Source organism: Propithecus coquereli, unplaced genomic scaffold (genome assembly GCF_000956105.1).
Source record: "Propithecus coquereli isolate 6110/MARCELLA unplaced genomic scaffold, Pcoq_1.0 Scaffold76, whole genome shotgun sequence".
Lineage (NCBI taxonomy): Eukaryota > Metazoa > Chordata > Mammalia > Primates > Indriidae > Propithecus > Propithecus coquereli.
Genome location: NW_012153729.1, coordinates 411739 through 430726, shown reverse-complemented (window position 1 = coordinate 430726; position 18988 = coordinate 411739). Strand labels below are relative to the sequence as shown.

The window sequence follows — 18988 nt, the reverse complement described above, 5'->3', positions numbered from 1 at the left end:
TTAGAATGTTTGATATTCTTTTTGGAACGTGACAAGCACAGTAAGTGGTCACACCAAACCTTTCTCACTTGTGACCATGCTGACTCATCCCCACCCTTTTTTACCATCATTGTGTTTATCTCTTACTTCCCCTTTCCATCTGCTCACTTAATTCTATGAATTGAGTGTTTAGTAGCTGTCAGAAAAGCCTTGTTAGGATATTCATCAGGAATATATATATATTTTTTCCTTTCCACCTTCCTGGGAAATTATATTTAATTACCCAGGTTAATGCTTGGTAATTCTTCTTGCCCACCAATTTTAAAAGGTGGTATAGAACACAACTTGATTTTAAGTTTTTGTTTCTGCTTTATTCTTTAAGTACCTCCATAATTTATTAGTTTGGAGTAAATCATTTGGATTAAATCATTTTTAGACTGAAAAAAATAATTTAAAAAAAAGACTAAAATTAAAACAAAATTATCTTTAAAATTAAACCAAAAGAAGTGAGAATATACTATCACATTACTTCACTATAGGAGTAAAAGCTGAGACTCAGCCGTAGGCAGGCAAAGCCTGGCTTTGAACCCTCCAGCCCCGGGTAGAGTACTGAGTAATCCTGTGGCTCTCGCCCATCTTCATCATCCCCCAGTGTTCACTGCAAGGATGAAGAACGACTTCAACAATGTAGAAAATGCTTTGTGGAAAAACAGCTGCAGCGATGCAGCGGGTGCTTTGCTGACATTTGGATTTGATATGTCAGCAAAGCACAGGATTAAAAACACGCAGCAAGCACATAAGGGATTCTGCCTCCTCTCTCCTCCCCCAGCACAATAAGCCCAGTGAAGTTAAAACAAAGGGAATCTCAAGGAAGCAAAGATGAAATGCAGGGCGCATTCACACTAGAAGAGTGCTTTAAGTCATCCTTAAAAAATGGCATTGTGATCATTGTATATAATTTTTAGCAGAGGTTTGGGTGTAAGTGTTTGACTTGCTTTGTCACTAAAATCTACTAGAATAACTAATTTATATGAATATTTTGACGAGATGTGCATTTTCATAAAAATACTAATGTCCTTGACACTAGTTCAAGTGTTTCTTTTTCAGAAAACAGGGGCAAGTATTCAAACTGTCACTGAGAATAAAATGTGGCCAAAATTAAATGTGGCTGTATCTCCCATAACAACTCGTCTTAGAATGATGCATCATGCCAGCTGTCTGGGAACAAATGTATTTTGTTGGCATGGGAACAAAAGAATTAGTCTGAATTTTGTAAATAAACTGTGGTTATTAAAATTACTTGAAACAAACCAGAATAATAACCATTAAACATGAAAAGTCAATAAAAGTCTTTGAATTATATTTCTGTTGCAATTCCTGTTTTTATAATGTGCTTTGGGACAAAACATAGTTTTGAGTTGTCAGTACTTTCAAATAGATTTCACTATAGATGAGTTAGCCAACAGCATCTAAGACTGTGAAGTTTTAAAATCCTTTATGGAAAATGGAAATTAAAGGCTTGGAAATCTGGTAGAAGACCAATTCTTCCTTTTAACAATTGTCACGATTATTGCTTAATTGATTTTCTGTCTCCATGGCATCTTCCTCTTTAAGGCTGCCTGTGACTCCATAGATTTTCTGGTTACCCTTGATGACGACTAAGGTGGTTTAAAGATAAGCAGTGCTATCCACAGAAAGCTTTAAACTTACTGATTTTGGTTTTCTAATATCCATGCTTCTTCCCAATAGATCACTGGGCATTGTGGAGGCAATAAACTCTTTGGGAATATGAATGATAATAGTTCTGATGCAATAACAGGCACTTCTAGAGATGTTTAACATTACCCGAAAGCTGCTTATACTAAAGGAACCAAATTTTATCTTAAAACCGAGGGACCCACGAAGGAATCAGTAGAATGCTAAGTTTATCTGCAGAGAAAATAAAGGATTTTTTTGGATTCCTTTCTGCTTTGGCCTTTTGGAGGCATCTTGCAGGAGATATTTGAAAGGAAAATCTGCCCTGTTTTAGGGGGAGCAGAAAGGTGGGCCGCATGGGCAGGGCACTGGCATTCTGCTTTCTCTTTGTTTTCCCTGGCTTATGAACCCTTTTGGTGCTATAATGTCTGGGGAGTAGCTGACAGCCCAGAGAAGCTATGAGAGGCCACGAATGATCCTAGATGACATGACCACCCCAGTTGAAAATGATAAAAGAATATCTATAATATTTATTTTTTAAAAAATATAGACAAGAATAGGCTTAGAAAAAGACACTTAGAATATGTTTAGGAGGCCCAATACCAAGGGCCTATCATCATTACCCAAGGTCAGTGGCTTTCGGAACTCATCATCCTCAAATTCCCTGTAGAATGTGAGGCTGGTCATCCTCCCTCCCTCTCTCCACCCTTCCCCTCCTTCCCTCCCTCTCTCCTTTCCTCCTCCTATTTAGCATATGATGTTGCTAATCCTCCCTCTCTCCCTTTTTCCATCCCTCCTCCTTTCTCTCCCTCCTTTCTTTGTCTCATTAATTCACTGAGCACCACATGGGCCAGGCTGAGATACGGGGATAAACATGACGCAGTCCCAGCTCAGGGGTGCACCCTCCGAGTATACCACCTACTGAGGGAGTTGGATGGGAAAACCTGTAATGTAGGGCCACAGAAAGTGCTATCAGAGCACAGATGGAAGAGAGACCTGGGGTGGGCAAGGACATTTTGAGGACAGGGGCTTGGGACAGCAAAGGCTTTACAGAGCAATTCAATTCAACAAGTACTGGTGGATGCCAAGAAAATAATAGATTAGGTCCTTACCCTAAAGAGACCAAAGTCTAGTGGGAAACTCTCTTTCTTTGGTTTTCATGGCATTAAGTTCTCCTGGCTCTGCGCTTATCTTTCTGCCCATTCCTTTTGACCCTGCTTTGCATCTTCCCCTCCTTTCTCCGATCCCTTGAATGTCGGAAAGGCCTGCCCACGGGCCTCTTATCTCTCTCCAGGTTCTACTGTGTCAGTGTCATCCAAACTTCTGCTGTGTCCCCATCAAGATGGTGCTGACATTTTACACTCCTAGGGCTCTTCCTTGAGTTCTAGATTCAGATGTTCAACTACCTGTCTCCAAATGAAAGTCCTCCTTCTAGCATCTTAGATGCAACATCTAAAAAGTGACGGTATCATTGTCTACTATACACTAGATTATTAATTAAAAAACTTGGTGTTATTTTTGACACATTCCTTTCTTTTGCCCCCTAAATCTCTGTATTCTGTAATTTTTTCCTCTTAAATGAGTCTTCACATTTGTCCCTTTCTTTCTATTTCCTTTGACAACATTCAGGGTGAGCCTTCCATATTTCTCTGATGCCTAGTAATGCGAATTTTAGTACTGTAGCCTCTGAACTGGTCTCCATTCATTTCATGTTCATCTCGTCTACTTGCTGGATTGATCCTTGGAAAGTATAACCTCAATTATGTAACACTCCTCAGTAAAGAAAAAAATCCTTAATTGCTGATAGCTGATTCCCAACAAATGACTGAACTCAGCATGGCATCTGGTACTGGCCACCAATGGTCCTGATGCCCACCGTGGTGCTTGGTGAAGAGTAGATGCTCAATAACAAAGGATCAAAGGATCCCCCTCCCCTGTGATGGACAAATTGAACGAAGCTAAACTTCTGGTCTTGTTTTCCTCTTCACTGATATCACCCTCTGGCCAAGATATTACTCAGTGTTCACTGAGCACGCTGAGCATGTTCTGTCTCATGTCTTCCCTCATTCTGCTCCCCGACTTGAATGTCCTTCCTCTATGACAACGCCCAGCTCAGATGTCCCCTTCTCCTTTCTGAAGAACTATAACCACACACATTGCATCTGCATAATGCTTTATAGTTTTTGAAGTATTTTTACATACATTATCATGTTTTGATGTTCCCAAGAACCATGTCGGAAGATATTATTACTAACATATTACTGCTTAGGAACCTGATATCCAGAGAGGTTAAGTGACTTCCCCATGATCACATGATTAGTAGTGACAAAGGTGGATTTAGAACCAGCGAGTGCTTTTCCCACTGCAGCATAATAGTCTTTAAAGCCTCTCCTGTTTCCTCTCCCTGTGTCTTTGAGGGGTCTCTGGGACAACCTCTGCTCCCCGCAACCCCTAAACACAGACAATTACCACTGAGACTTGTCTTTGGTCACTAGATTCTCCCCTAAACTAACTGATAGGTCTAAGTCTTAAATATGAAATTTGTTGCTGCAAAACTGTGACTGAAATGTTAAAGTGTGACTGGCTTTTAGCTATATATTTTAAAACAATTTGTGGGTTACTTGTGTCTGTACAGTCCAGACCTTTAATGCTTGGACACACCACCTAAGACTCAGAACTAAACCATCTGGCTACAAAAAATGTTGGCCACAAACCCAGAGAGGTCCCCTAGGGGCAGCCAAAAGCAGCAAGGCAAGGTGGGAGCTGGGTACTTTCAAGAGAAGCCTGGCAGAAGCACTGACTCTCTTTGGCCTCAGAAGGACCCAGTTCCCTCGAGGGCTGCAGGCTCCAGAAACAACCCCAAGTCAGCGAGTGCCAAACCCTGCCTAGCTAGTGGGACCCTAACCTTTTCCTGGCTAAAGACCCTCCCCCCCTTTCTTCCCCACAGGGTCAGGGAAGATGGAAGGCAGGACCAATGCTTGTGTTCTTTCCACGTCTTGTGATTCTGAGTCCCCAAACCATTCAGAACAAGAATCGACTTTCATTCCATGCCTGGAGTCTACATTTTACACGTATCTCCTCTACTAGACTATAAACTCCTTCAGGGCAGGACCTATAATTTACTCATCTTTGTTTCTTTTCAAACCTAGAACTGTCCAGTATAATATGCTTGTCAAAAGAATAAAATGTTGAATAAAAAAAGACTGACTCTCCTGTGCATGCTCAGCATTGTGTTTTATTTATTAGGAGAGCTCTGCAGTCTTGTTTTCTTCTCACTAATTTATGTAAAATAATCTTCTAGGAAGCTGAGTGACCAATGCAATTAAAGCTATTCATACTTTCAAAGGTTAAGATAGCCAGTCCGTAACAAAACCCCAGCAGGGGTTTTGTTACATGTATATTAATATCCACATTACAGTCTGTTAGAACCTGACATTGTTTAATGCCTTTATGATAAATACTTTACACCGTGTTAAGAAGACCAAGTAAACTGTTAGGTTATTTCTTTTCTTGTTTTCTTTTCTATAATCTGTCAGACCAAATTATCTAGTCTCATTGTGAATAATGAAACATTGTCTGCTCCCAAAAGTGAATTTTAGTTTTACCCATAATATTTTAATCTATATCTGAACCCGAGTGACAGATAGGACACATCCATTTTATATAGTGTTTAAACAATGGAAAATAAAACCCCAGGAGTGAGTAGACCACATACTGTCCTACCCTGGGTCTGCCACTACTGTGTTGTACACTAGGGAAGTCACATCTTTTCCTGATGACTCAGTTTCCTTGTACAATGAGGAAGTTTGATCAGAGCTCTGATCTCCCCTCCTTTGCCAAAATTATGGGGTTCTTGCTCAGATCTTATCTGGAATTGGAAATTATTAACTCCTCGTCTGGATAAAACAAATAATGATTTCTAATATTTCACTACTTATGGATTAAAGGAAAGATCATGCTTTTGTAAGAGTGACAGATAAAAAATAAGTATTTTCTAATTCTATTTGTGTTCTTTCTCTTGAATCTGCATAAGGAACAAATTAACCCTTTGTACCCATTGATGAACATGTCTTCTCTGGGGCCTCCGTTTGCAGATCTGCCAACGTGAGGAGACAGAGGACAGAGCTGATGGCACCATGGCTAGTGGTAGGCAGCAAGGACACCACCCATCAAGACCTGATGAGAAGCAGCTTTTTGTTTTTAATTAAAAACACAACTTTTAAAGTGCCTCATTCATTTTTTGTTTTTACACAATCAAAACACAGAAATTTTTCTTAAATGAAAAACAGAAACAGTTTAAATTCTTTTTAAGCAAGCAAGTTAAAAAAAGCAGCCTAGGAAATTGTCCTTTGTAATCCTGCCAGTTTCAATTTTGATTCTTTATGTAACTAGTATCAGGATAATAATATTTGGTTGAAAAGAAAAAAAAGAAAGTCCTAAGTAGCTGTTTTACACACATTTCAGTTGTTCGATTGGCTGATGTGACGCTAGCTACCGTTATTGCAGTTGCTTCGATGGATGACAAAAAAGAACATCATAATATAACAATTTCAACATTTTAGTCCTCATTTAGTCCTCCATTATGAGTCCTCAGTAGACTCATATGTAAGTGAATCCTAAAAAATGTTCATCACAATAGTTCCAGTTACTTTTTAACTACTTCTAATAGTGTCATAAATTTAAAGGGGGACACAGGTCAAATTTAGATAAAAAATTAAATTAAATAAAATATAGTCGAATAGTATTTATTAAATGCCTATCATTTGTTGTTCAGTTTTGTTGAAACAACTGGCATTTTTTCCTCTCAAGCTACACCCTAGGACCTTGTGGAAAGAACCCAACATCTCATGGTTGCAAAGATTATGAAATATTCAGCTTTACCCATGGGTATTTCCTGACATTTCTTTGGTAAACTGTAGCCTAATAGAAGATATCAGGAATTAGTGTAAGAAATATTCTAAAAAGCTATTGTCACTACAAAGATGAAAGTAACTTTGATGATCAAAAAGGAGTCAATAAAAAAAGACTGAGAGTAGTTCCTGAATCCTTCTCTGTTGTTCATTTGGGATTTCTTAATTTCCCTACTCTCAATATATTATGGAATTTTCTGTGTGAAGTTTTGCCATGAATTAAAGTGATGTCAACAAAGTTTTACCTTAAGTCATATTTTACCACAAACTGGAGAAGCCTCAATCCTCCAGGGAGCAGCGTTTCCTGCTTTTAAGAAGCTTGTCTTTTCTCCTTTTAGTAGCTTCCCTTCTCATAGCAAAATTCCTGTACTGAGTTTTACTATGAGATAATCAAAGTATGTCTGTCAATACCTATGTCAGGTTCTGTACATGATGGGTTGGTGGCACTTAGAACAATATTAACAATTCTATACTCGATGGCTGAGGACAATGCATTTATAAAAGGTTTCATTAAAACTCATGTTCTCTATTCATGCATCCTTGACAGAGCAGGGAGCTCAGCTGACCTCCAGTGACAATTGGACCTATGCTGATTGGACTTGAACAATCCCACGTGCCCATCTGAGGAGGCATCTTCATCTGTGGCCAAATCTACTGTTTTTGTTTCCTTTGCTTTTTGCTCTTCTCTGCCCATGGAAGATCGATGGCATTTGCGCCTGTACCAGGTATCTGGGACAGTATGTTTGTTTTTCTGCCATCTTCAATAAGTTTATTTCCCCTATCATTGCTATCCAGTTTTTTATTAACTGGAAATTTAACTTAAAAGTTGTCATGAAAGGAGCAAAGGTTTGAAATTCGACTAAATCTGGGCCTGAATACACCTCTACTATTTATTAGCTGTATGATCTTGGATGAGTTACTTAACCACTCTGGATTTTAGTGAGTCATCTATAAAATGTAGATGATAATACTGACCTTACATGGCAATTGTGAGGATTAAATGAACCAATATGTGTAACGTTTCTTGTATAGTGTCTTTCACCCTGTAAGCACGTGGCAAAGTGTAGTTATTCATTTTTTTATTCTAGGATTATTTCATTTTGTTATCCTATTATTGACTACATGACATATACGCTGTGTGATACATATGTGTATATGTGTATTTATGCATATCATGTATACATGATGTACATATATATGATATATATATTATACAGGGTATTTATTAGAGAGTAGGAAGGAGTTATAGGAGGTCAAGTCAATTCAGTAAGTTACTAATACTCAGCATCTATTAGGTGTTACTTCTGCCATTTTGTATAATCCTTTACCATGGGATCCTGTTTGTAAACATCTCCAGAGATTTAAAAAAAAGCTTCCCTTCTCATAGCAAAATTCCTGTACTGAGTTTTACTATGAGATAATCAAAGTATGTCTGTCAATACCTATGTCAGGTTCTGTACATGATGGGTTGGTGGCACTTAGAACAATATTAGTAATTCTATACTCGATGGCTGAGGACAATGCATTTATAAAAGGTTTCATTAAAACTCATGTTCTCTATTCATACATATTGACTTTTTACTTTAAATTGTCAAAATTACTACTAAGTATAGTTTATTATAACCAGAAGAGTTGGGTGAAAACAATCCTGTCACTTAAAAATAAAAGAGGTGATTAGCTATTGTCATAGCCAGATTATTCGGGTTTCCATGCCATTTATTTTAAACTGAATAGAAAGAAATAAGAGACAACTAAAATTTAAAAGAAAACATGATTTATGTCCCTAAATAAAATAATATCCATTTATTTTAAAACAATGACATAGCAATCACTGTTGGCTACATACTCAACATCTATTTCCCTTCTCTTTTGTTCCAGGTTTCCTTCCTCTCCTAATTCTATCACCAGCAGGTGGATGCTGATTGGTCTAGGCTAATTTTGGTACTCTCAGCCCTCTTGCCAGGCATTGGGCATGCCAGGCTGAGCATGTGACCTGCTCTGGCCTATGAGATGTGAAGGGACTGGTGTGGTTCTAGGAAAGATTTCCTTGCTCATTAGAAGGAGATCTAGAAATTGACAGTCCCTTTCTGCCTCTGGATAGTACAGATCTGGGTGGGATGCCTGGCACTGCTATAGCCACTTCGGAATTGCTTTTAGAATGAAGCGCACGGGAAGTGGAGCCACGAGAATGCCAGAGATGTAGAGCCAGAGCCTGCCCTACCTACAGACTTCGAGCCCTGTTTATGCCAACAATGACTGGAGTATTCTGTTACTTGCAGCCAAAGCATCAAGCTGAAACAGGTAAAGCATAAGCTCCTTGACCTTGAGAAAGCAAATGAGCAAGCCAAATAGAAAAGGAGAGGGTACCTGTTCTTGTGCCTCCAATTCTTTGTGCTGTAATTTTTTCTCTGCACATCGCACCTGATTACAACGGTTTTCAAGTTCATCTTGTAAAACCTGAAAGAGTGTAAAATAAATGCATCAACATTAAAAATAAGCATACTTGAAAAAATAGTTTTACCACATGAGCTGACATTAAAAAGGCCTCAGATCTCTAGTTTGTTATTACTGGTGTTCCAAAGCATTCAGGCAAATGAAATCAGACTTTTGTGTGTCAGGCTCAGATGTTTTCTGCTTTAAAGATATCTAGTACAAAAATTCCAAACTTATAAAACAGACAAATTAGTAGATGCCAATCATATTATAAAAATGGCTCTCACATTCCCCGCATAGAACCACAAACACGTAATAAAGCATGAAGCTATTGCTCATTAAAATAGCTCTATCAGTACACCTGCAAGGTACATTTATACTCTGAATAGCACTGTGGCAGACAAGAATTGTGTTGTCTGACCAAAATAACATTTTTCAAAATTATATATGATAATTTGAGTAAATTATAGTAAGCTTAAAGGAATCTCTTTACTAAGTCAGCCAGGCTGGTGTGGAATTTGAGGAACCTTTAAGGAGCAGATGGAGATGAACTCTTTCAGTTGCCAAGTAGCTTTTGGAACTAGAATTCAGGTTAATATGGAACATTTAGAAACCACAAAGATTAATAATCATCACTGCATCAATTACTATTTTAAGTAAAGAGGTGAACTAGAAAAGAAACAGGATCCATTCAATTAAGTGCAATGATAGATATAGTACATGGAAAGTTACAGTGAGCGCAATTCATCGGGTGGTAACAGCCAAGATGCCAGATAGATTCTCAAACTATAATTCATCCAGTCAGTATCAGTGAGCTATGTCATGAATTACAGGCCAGGCGTAGTGGCTCACTCCTGTAATCCCAGCACTTTGGGAGGCTGAAGCAGAAGAATTGTTTGAGCCCAGGAGTTTGAGACCAGCCTGGGCAACATGGCAAAACCCCATCTCTACAAAAATAAAAAATAAGAAATAAATTAGTCAGGCATGGTGGCGCACACTTGTAGTCCCAGCTTCTCAGAAGGCTGAGGCGGGAGGATTGCCTGAGCCCAGGATTCCCAGGCTGCAGTGAGCTACAACTGTGCCGCTGCACTCCAGCCTGAGTGACAGAGTGAGACTCTGTGTCTTAAAAAAAAAAAAGAATTGCAGGGCCAGGTCCCAGATATATTCTGAGACAGAGGTGACAGCCCTGAGGGAGTGGGAGCAGAGAGTAAGAAAAAAAGAGGACCCCAGGGACTTTGGCCTGGGCAGCCAGAAGACTGCAGTGGCATTCACACTGATGGGAAGGGTGAGGGAGGGGCAGGTGCTGGGGAGAAGAGCTGGGGCTCAGCCTGGGATGGGTCAAGCTCAAAGTGCCCATTATACATCCAACTGGAGACTCTGGCGCTCAGACCAAATGTCTAAGCTAGAGTCCACCACAAATTCTTCCAATGCAATGCCAGTCTTCTTTCTGTGTAGACATAGTGGTTCTTAACCTTTTGGGTGGTTCTAGACCCCTTTGAGCATCTGAAGAAAGCTATGTAGTTACTCCCTAGATGGAAAAAGAAACACATGCTTATGATTTTTCCTCTGATTTTAGGGAGTTCAGAGACTGCCTGAAGCACATCTGTGGATGGACCCCAGGCTAAGAAGTAGTTTAAAAAGTGAAATGGCTTGAGAATGAGCTTAAATGATCTAGGATCTTCTTGATAAATTCACAGTTCAACCAGGTCTTAAGGTGAGCCTGGAAATATCTCAATTCTTTTACTTGTCTATAATTCTGTTATTCTGTTATTTCCTAAAAGATAAATGCAATTATTCCTATGCTTGCTGACCAAATAGCATTTTTTTCTTTTGATATCTAGCAATAAATAGGATCTTATCAGCTCCTCCTATGGCATAATCGGGGAAAGTAACCATTACTGCACTGGGAAGAACATTCATCCATGCTTTTCCGCCCCTACTCTTACGTGCTCTCTAATCCATCTACTGCTGTCAGAGCGATCTTCTTAAACCTACATCTGATTATGTTATTCCCCCACTGAAATGCTTAAACAACACTCCGGCATCCCTGAGACAGCTCAAACTCCTGGGCACAGCATACCAGGCCCTTCACCCGCTGGCATGTGCGCCACCATGCTGAGCCGCAGCAAGCCCTGGCGCGTCATGCTGATGTCACCGTTACTAGCCGTAACAACACAGGAGCTATCATCCACTGAGTGGATTTTATTTTTAACCCTCACAACAATCTTGTGTAGCAGGATTATTTCATCCACGTTAGAGAGGACATAAGTGAGGCTCAGTGTGGTTAGGCTGCTCAAGTCCACGTGGCCAGTAGCAAGGTGCCAGACTGGAATTTTAACACGTTTTTCTTGCTTTAAATTCAACATGTTGTGCTACTCCATGCTGCCTCTTTGTCACTCTGTACTTATTTTCTCTTTTCTTTGCCTGGAAGCGCCTGCCCCACCTACCCTGCTCGGTGGTGTTCTCTCCGCAACCTCCGCCAAGAGCTGAGTATGGACTCCTCTGGGCTTTCATCCATCTAGTGTCTGTGAGAGATTGAGAGCAACTGCAGTCGAGGCTCTCCCTCTTTATCTCTGCAAGCCCAGTGCCAAGCAGCTCAGTGCCCGGCACACAGGTGACACCGAATTCGTGTTTGTGGAAGGAACTCATAAACATTGATTGGAACTCTACTCCCTGAGGACATTTAATCATCAGGGCTTATGATGGTCCTTAATATGGCACATTTCAAAGGTTATTATGTGTCTTGAAATACAGAATATATAAATATATCTTCCAAATACCTATATCTATCTCTGAATATATACACACATATTATAATAATATAATATTATTATTGGCCATAATATATTATCTGGCTTCTGTTACAATAAAGAAAAATATTCCTTTAATTTTTGTTATTAATTTCATTTTGCAGAAAAAAAAAAGAAGACACACATCTCCCTTGTCTTAAATAAAAAATTATTCTCTCCCTCCTGGTTGTCTCCCTCGTCCCCTTCACAGCGGGCCCCGGAGAGTGCCACGCTCAGGGTCCCACGTCCTCCCCCTCCTCTCGGCACCCCGTTACAACCAGTCCTGCCCTCACTACTCTCCCGAGTCAGTTTTCACCATACTCACTTGTTACCTGCCAAATGCCAAGGCCAGAAGCTAAATTTCTTCCTCATTCCACATAAGCAGTTGGCCCTGTTTCATGCCCGGTTGTGTTTTTCCCTTGAATTTTGACGAAATAATTCTGCCCAGTGAAATCAAGGGGTGAAGAATGAGGCTTCTGCAAAAGTGAAGGCCACAAATAGAACGAGGCCTTGAAAGAGGGCAGTGGACATGGAGAATGGGACAGATGTGGTAGAACCGGTAGATCCCGGTCCAGGGGGTCAGGGAAAAGAGGGACCCAAGGTCGTACAGAGCCTTGACGCTGAGCGGCCAGAGAATGGCGAGACAAGAGCAAGTCAGAAACAGGGGGGGCAGTGTGGGTTTTGACGTGATGGGTTTAAGGTGCTGGTAGGACTTCGAGGAGGACCTACTGCTATAGTATGAATGTTCGTGTCTCCCCCAGATTTATCTGTTGAAATCCTAACCCTCAAGGTTATCAGGAGGTGGGACCTTTGGGAGGCGAAGCCCTTGCGAATGAGATTTGTGTCCTCACAAAAGAGCCCTGAGAGAAGTCCCTTGGCCCTTCTACCACATGAGGATGCAGCAAAAAGATGGCTGTTTGCGAACCAGGAATCAGGCAGTAACTCACCAGACACCGAATCTGCCAGTGCCTTCGTTCGATGTCCCAGCTTCAGAATTCTGGGAAATGAATTTGTGTGTTTACGGGCCACCCGGTCTATGGTATCTTTTTACAACAGTCTGAGCCAACTGAGATACCTGTTTAGCACATCACGTTGCAAAGATGGGTCTGAACAGTGAAGAGTGCTCTCGGACAGAGGTGCAGATGGGGAAACTTCCTTAAAGAAGTAAGTAAAATGAGAAGAGGTTCTAAAATCTGCCCTTTGGGTGATGCCCACACTTCAAACCAGTCACAGGAGGAGGTGGAGGCCAAGGAAGCTGATAAAAATCCAGATGAGTAGCAGGCGATTGAGGGCAATTAGTATGTATTGTGGAAATCTAGCTGAAGAAAGTTTCAAAGAGGCCAGGATAACATAATTAGACCTGATCCTTTCTCCAGATTTCACATGGTGAAAAGACTATTAAGTCTGCCGTATATTATCAATATTGTTAAAATAGAATTGAAATTATATTTACTTTTCAAAAAGGTAGGACTTTAAAAATTTTTCATAGTTTACAGATGTAAAACATGATCTAAGGTTAATCACAGAAAACATTTATGTCTAGAAATTACTATTATCTATTAAAATCAATTTAAAAAGTTGAAAAGTAACCAGATAATATTCCACTTTCAAAAAAGTTAAAATGTACTACATGAAAGGAAAATGACAGTTTATATTGGCAGCTGGTCGTCGCTTTCTATTCTAAAATAATTATTAGGTTATTAGAGTTCCAACCTCAGAATCTGACGTAAGAACTATGTGAAAATGACCACAATTACTCAATAAGCACAACTGGGAACTTTCTTTTAAGTTGTGGTTTTTCTATTAAAAAACCTTCAAATTTGACATTTGACACACAAAAAAATCACAACTTTTAGTTTATTCCTGAGAAAAGCCTAAGATAATTAAAGAACGGAATGTCCAACATTAGGTCAAAAATATTTTAAAAACCCAACTTGAACAGTTAAATCCTTTATTCTGCAAAGTTGCTCCTCATCTCTCAGCTCTGCCATGCTAACTTGTATCATTACTGAAAAGACAGTTCTTTTTTTCCCAATTAAATCTGCCCTTAAACACCGTTAGTCAGCTTGCTGTGGGAAGCTACACTGCTCCTGACTTTCAGAGTGCTTTGTGCTGGTTGGGAACAAAGAATGACATTTTTCAGAAGAAAAATGTAAATGACATAATAAGCTTTACAGGAACAATGAGGGTATACTAGACTCTTTAAAAGGGAGAGGGTTATAGGATAATTTGATTTGTTTGTTTACAATATTAAAATAATGAGAACAAATTAAAGTGTGAAAGATTTTACATGTTACTGGGCTCTTCAGGCTGAGGAAAAGGACTGGCTGGCTAATGTTCCCACGGAATGGCACCTGTGACGGTACTAGGCCTTTTCTGCTGGTTTGCAAAAAAAAAAAGTATAATAGTCCATGCTATTTTCATAGAATTTATAAACAGAATTCAGAGCAAGCCACTCCCTAACTTGTGAAACCATGAATTAAGGAATTATGTATAGTCTTATTAAAGACCAAAGGTTTCTCTTGTCCTGAGTCAATTAAACAAACATGAAGTGATGGCAGATACATGCCTTTCAATAATGAGTAAATGAAACACGGGTTCATTTCAATTATAAAGTGCTTAAAAGTTAGTCAATAAAGGAAAACTTTATTGGAAGAGAGAAATACAGTGTTAGAATGTATAATAAAAGAGGTGTAATAAAAACATTCCTAGTGTACAGGCACATGACAGGCAGAAACTTTCCGACTTAGTATCATAGCAAGACCAGAGGTCTTTCTAGAGATTTCTGATCTTGCCTTTGGTTCACCTCCTAGCCAGCTCCACTTTGGCATCTGAGAGCTGTGACCTCACTTCCCTTTTCTCAATAGGCCGTCTAAGCACACAAATTCACCTTGAGCTCATAACCCAGAATATCTGTACTCCATGTTCTTACCACACAATACAATTTCAAACTCTACTTTCTCATCTTTATCAAAACCCCAGGTATGAGAAATTTGAAAAAATTCACTTGCAAACCAAAACAGAATCATCAACAGTATAAAAGTCACCCTTCTCCTGAATCAGTTGTTCTGGAAACATTGTCACAGGAGTGAACTCCAGAGGCACGTTCTCTTACCCATTTTCTGTTACACAGCTTGTAGAGCTGTGCCCCTCCCCTCCTTTAAAGAGCTTTCAAACAAGTTCTCATTGAGCTGGGACACTCATTGAGTGTTTGACACTTCTATTCTGCCTCATTCTGTGCTGCCAGTCTTGGCAAAACACTGTGCCTGGCCTTTCACAAATCATCACGAGGCCTGTGGGCATATTCCTCTGGGCCTGCCCTGCACTGAGGGGCACAGGGTAAATGTCCAACAGGTTCTCCCGCATGGCCTCTGGGAAGTGGGAACCTTGAATGCCATGCTGTTCTGCTATTTAAAGGAACTGTATTAAACCATGGGTAAGCAAAAAGAATGTGGATTCAGTTTTTGCCCTATATAAATAATACAACTGATGTTGGCAAGGTCGTGGATTTCGAGGACTTAGGGTAAAGTCTGTGGCCGTGAAACAAGGAAGCAGATGAGCCTCCACTGGGTGACATGCAGAGAGGGCCCTGTTAGCTGCAAGCTCTGCATAGCTGAGGGGTTTAACAGGAACAAAAAACCAGAGTATTTATACTAAGGATGCTGCCAAAAAAGAAATCACTCCAGTAAATCGTTGTAAACTGTTTAAGTGGGATGATGGGTAGATGGCGGTTCTGCATATTCTTCTCCCTCCTTTTGTGTATGTTTAAAAGTTTCCATAATAAAAAGTAAAAAAAAAAATTTTAAAAAGCTTTCCCCACTTAAAAAAATGAAGTCACCATATCCTTCCTTTCATGAGGTTTGAATTTACCATCTTACTTCAGAGAAAACAGATGATTCATTCATCATTCAAAGGGTAGGAGGGATGTAGGAGGATTTCCCCATGAAGGTTCTGGACATAAATGAAGAAAGCAGAGAGTGGGCTGTACATATTTTGACTGAAAGAGACGATACTGGAAAGGGAAGACTTATTTATATTTTTATTGAGGTATAATTTACATACAGTGAAATTCAAGGTTTATTTTTTAATGGTAATGGTCTGTTTTCCATTTAAAACATGTAAGATGATTTTAAAATTTGTCATAAAATATCTGTTCAGGTTATAAAATCTTGACATAAACCTCTCTTCCACTGGTTGCTTGATCCACCAAACAGAAATGACACCTGATCTGTGACTACCGTGAAGAGACACTAATTATAAAGGTGAAATAAGGGTGACTCTCGTTTAAACCTTAATTATCTTTTTAATAATGCTCACACTTGTTCAAGCAGCATTACTCCTATTCAGGCTATAAATGGTACTGATAACATTTCTGGTGAGTAGGTTTTTCTCTGACACGTAAATTGACACAGAAGTGGTAAATGGCTTTCTTTCTACTACTGCTAACTGAAGGCTAAGGTAAATACAAACAAAAGCAATAAAATATTACTATATTTTCATGTCAGATTTATACACTTTTTTAAAAAAAAAAATCACATCTTAAACGACTAGGACAAAGCAAGAAGACCAAGCCCTGTCATCCATACAGGGGATATAAATCTGGGGCTATGGAAGATGACACAATAGCAGTGTGACATTTTTACTGGGTGGTCTCACTGGCTATTTACAGAGGCCATTATAGTTCCTGTTTTATTATTATTTTTAAATAGGCTAAATCTACTAACAAAAGTAACAAGTCTTCTTCAACTGAAATGCCACTCAAGATTTCTTTTTAAGTGATTTCTTCATTCAGACCTATGCAGGATGAATAACAACCATAAAAAAAGTTTTATTAGTGATTCTACAGTAATGGAAAACGGGTTCATGCTACAGATCTGAAGAAAGCGGAGCCACGGTTACCACAGAGGCCACATATGTATTCACAACACAACTGGATAATTTTTTTTTTATGGCTTACATTCAGGTTTTTAATTTTTTTCACATTCCAAGCAAGCGCCCTTTTGTTAAACCCTCACAATTCAGTCTCTTTTCTGATACTGATGTGAAGAAAAGGAGATCTTTGGGAGTTTTAACCTAATACATATGTTATTCTTCACATACGCCAAAATTCCTTTCAGGTGAAAAACTCATAGTTGTTGCAAAAAACCACATGTAGGAGAAATTGCACGTTGATATGAGCTATTGCTATAGTACTTATTAGGCTACTGATTCAATGGAAAAGGCAAAAATATCCTGGCCAGTACAAAAAACTGGAGCAGTATTTTCTCCAAAGAATAAGAAAGGTTTTACTTTTTTCGCTTTTCTTCTCTCTCTCTCTCACCTATTTTCAGTCCTTTAAAATTCTTAAAAGACTTCCTTTAAAAGTCCTAAAAATGCACTTTTTAAAAAGTTAGTCTTTCCTGGTCTGAACAGAGGTTCCAGGAAAATAAATCATGTTATTTCAAGACTTTGATGATCTAAGGAAGCTGGAATCTCCTAAAGCACCTTATTCATGTTTCCCTCACACAAAAGACCATCCTGACGTTACCCACGTCTCCTCTTAAAGGAGCCAGTCTATTTCTACTCAGGAAATTCAAAGCACATTTTCCTCCCTCTGTTGCTTCAGACAGTTTCACTTGTGAACAAGTTCTTATCTCGGTTGGTAGAAATCTAGGATCAAGTTCAAGAACCACAGCTAGGATTTTTCAAGATCATAGAGGGATTTCCTCATCTGGCCAGTGGGATAACTACTCAAACTTGAGTTCAGTCTCTACAGAACAGAGTGTAAACTGTTAAATCCTCACAGAGCTCCCCTCTTCTGTGCAAGCCCAGGGAAGAGGGAGGACCCACAAGTCATTCATTTAAATTTCTATTTTCTTACAAAGGCTAATCATTCACACGTGCCATCCCTTGAGCCCGCAGCATCACTCCAAATCCCCTCCAACAAACCATGAATTTCTCCTCCATTAAAACTGAAGTCAAGATTCGTTTCTTCCCTGCAACATTTCAGATCTAGATTAGAGAAAACTCATATTTCTCATTAAGTCATTATGTCCCCTATATTATAATATATTTACATCTCTCTTTGTTTTATGAATTCATCTAACTTTTTTTCTCATTTTAGACTATGAGCTTCATAAGGACAACAACTTTTCCTCCCATATTTTTAAAGTCATCTCCGAAATGCTTGGTAAAATGTTATTTACACTACGGTAATCAATATTTACTGGTAACATTAACCAATTATATAAAAATCAAGTTGCCTTTCATTTAAAACAGTTGGGGTATTCCCACTAACATTTCTCAGATTTCCCCCAACTCAAACTACATTTCCTCTTACTCTGCCCCTATTGAAAAATAACTGAGTTTTACCCAGCCTGCTCCTTCAAGTGTCAGAAGTGGTGTCCCTTCTTGTTTCCCCGAGATAACACCTCTATCAGTGTTCTTTTTCCAAATTCCAAGGGGTTCCAAAGGGGACTTTGCTCAGTTCCTCTCACTGTCTACACTGGCATGCCGATTTCACCCTGCTGCCTCTCTAGAAACTGGTCTCCTTGCTTTTCACGTGTTGTATGAGAGGATAGACGAGACACTTCTATGGTCCCTTCAACCTTTATATTCTTTTATTCTATCATGGCCACATTTCTTTCGTTCGTTCGTTTGTTCATTCGTTCATTCCTTCCTTCCTTCCTTCTTTCCTTTCTTTTTTAACAGACGGGGTCTTGCTATGTTGCCCAGGCTGGTCTCGAACTCCTGGGCTCAAGTGATCCTCCCACCTCAGCCTCCTGAGTAGCTGGGACTACAGGCATGTGCCACCACACCTGGCTGTTAGTTTTTGATGGCCACATTTCTCAAGTGTTTTACTCCATTACCCATATTTCTCCCCTCTATCAGCTGACTCCTTCCTCATTTGTAACCTGATTTTGGTTTCCAACATTTTATGAAACTTGTTCTCTGCAGAGTCAGCATTGATCCTTTTATTGCCACTCCAGGGGCCTTTTCTATATCTTCATTCTCTTGGATCTCTCTTTTGCATCGGGCACTGTTAGAACCCTCTCCTTCCAGAAATCCTTTCCTTTGACAACACAAAATCGTGCTTGTCCTCCTCCTTCTTCCTGCAAGTTTTCTGCCCTTCCTCCTCTTCTTCCCTTTCAATTGTGGATATTGCCCAAACTAAGTTCTTGTCTCTCCAGTTTTCTCTCTACA

The 18988-nt window shown here is 39.5% G+C and overlaps 1 protein-coding gene across 2 annotated transcripts in view; it reads right to left on the bottom strand.

Annotated features, from left to right (window-relative positions):
• Positions 1-18988, bottom strand: part of CEP112 (centrosomal protein 112kDa) — a 269639-nt gene that overhangs the window by 34025 nt on the left and 216626 nt on the right. For both annotated transcript variants that reach the window (XM_012662386.1, XM_012662387.1), the window contains one exon: positions 8952-9041. In XM_012662386.1, the coding sequence (XP_012517840.1) occupies positions 8952-9041 (90 nt within the window). The remainder of the gene's footprint in view (positions 1-8951; positions 9042-18988) is intronic.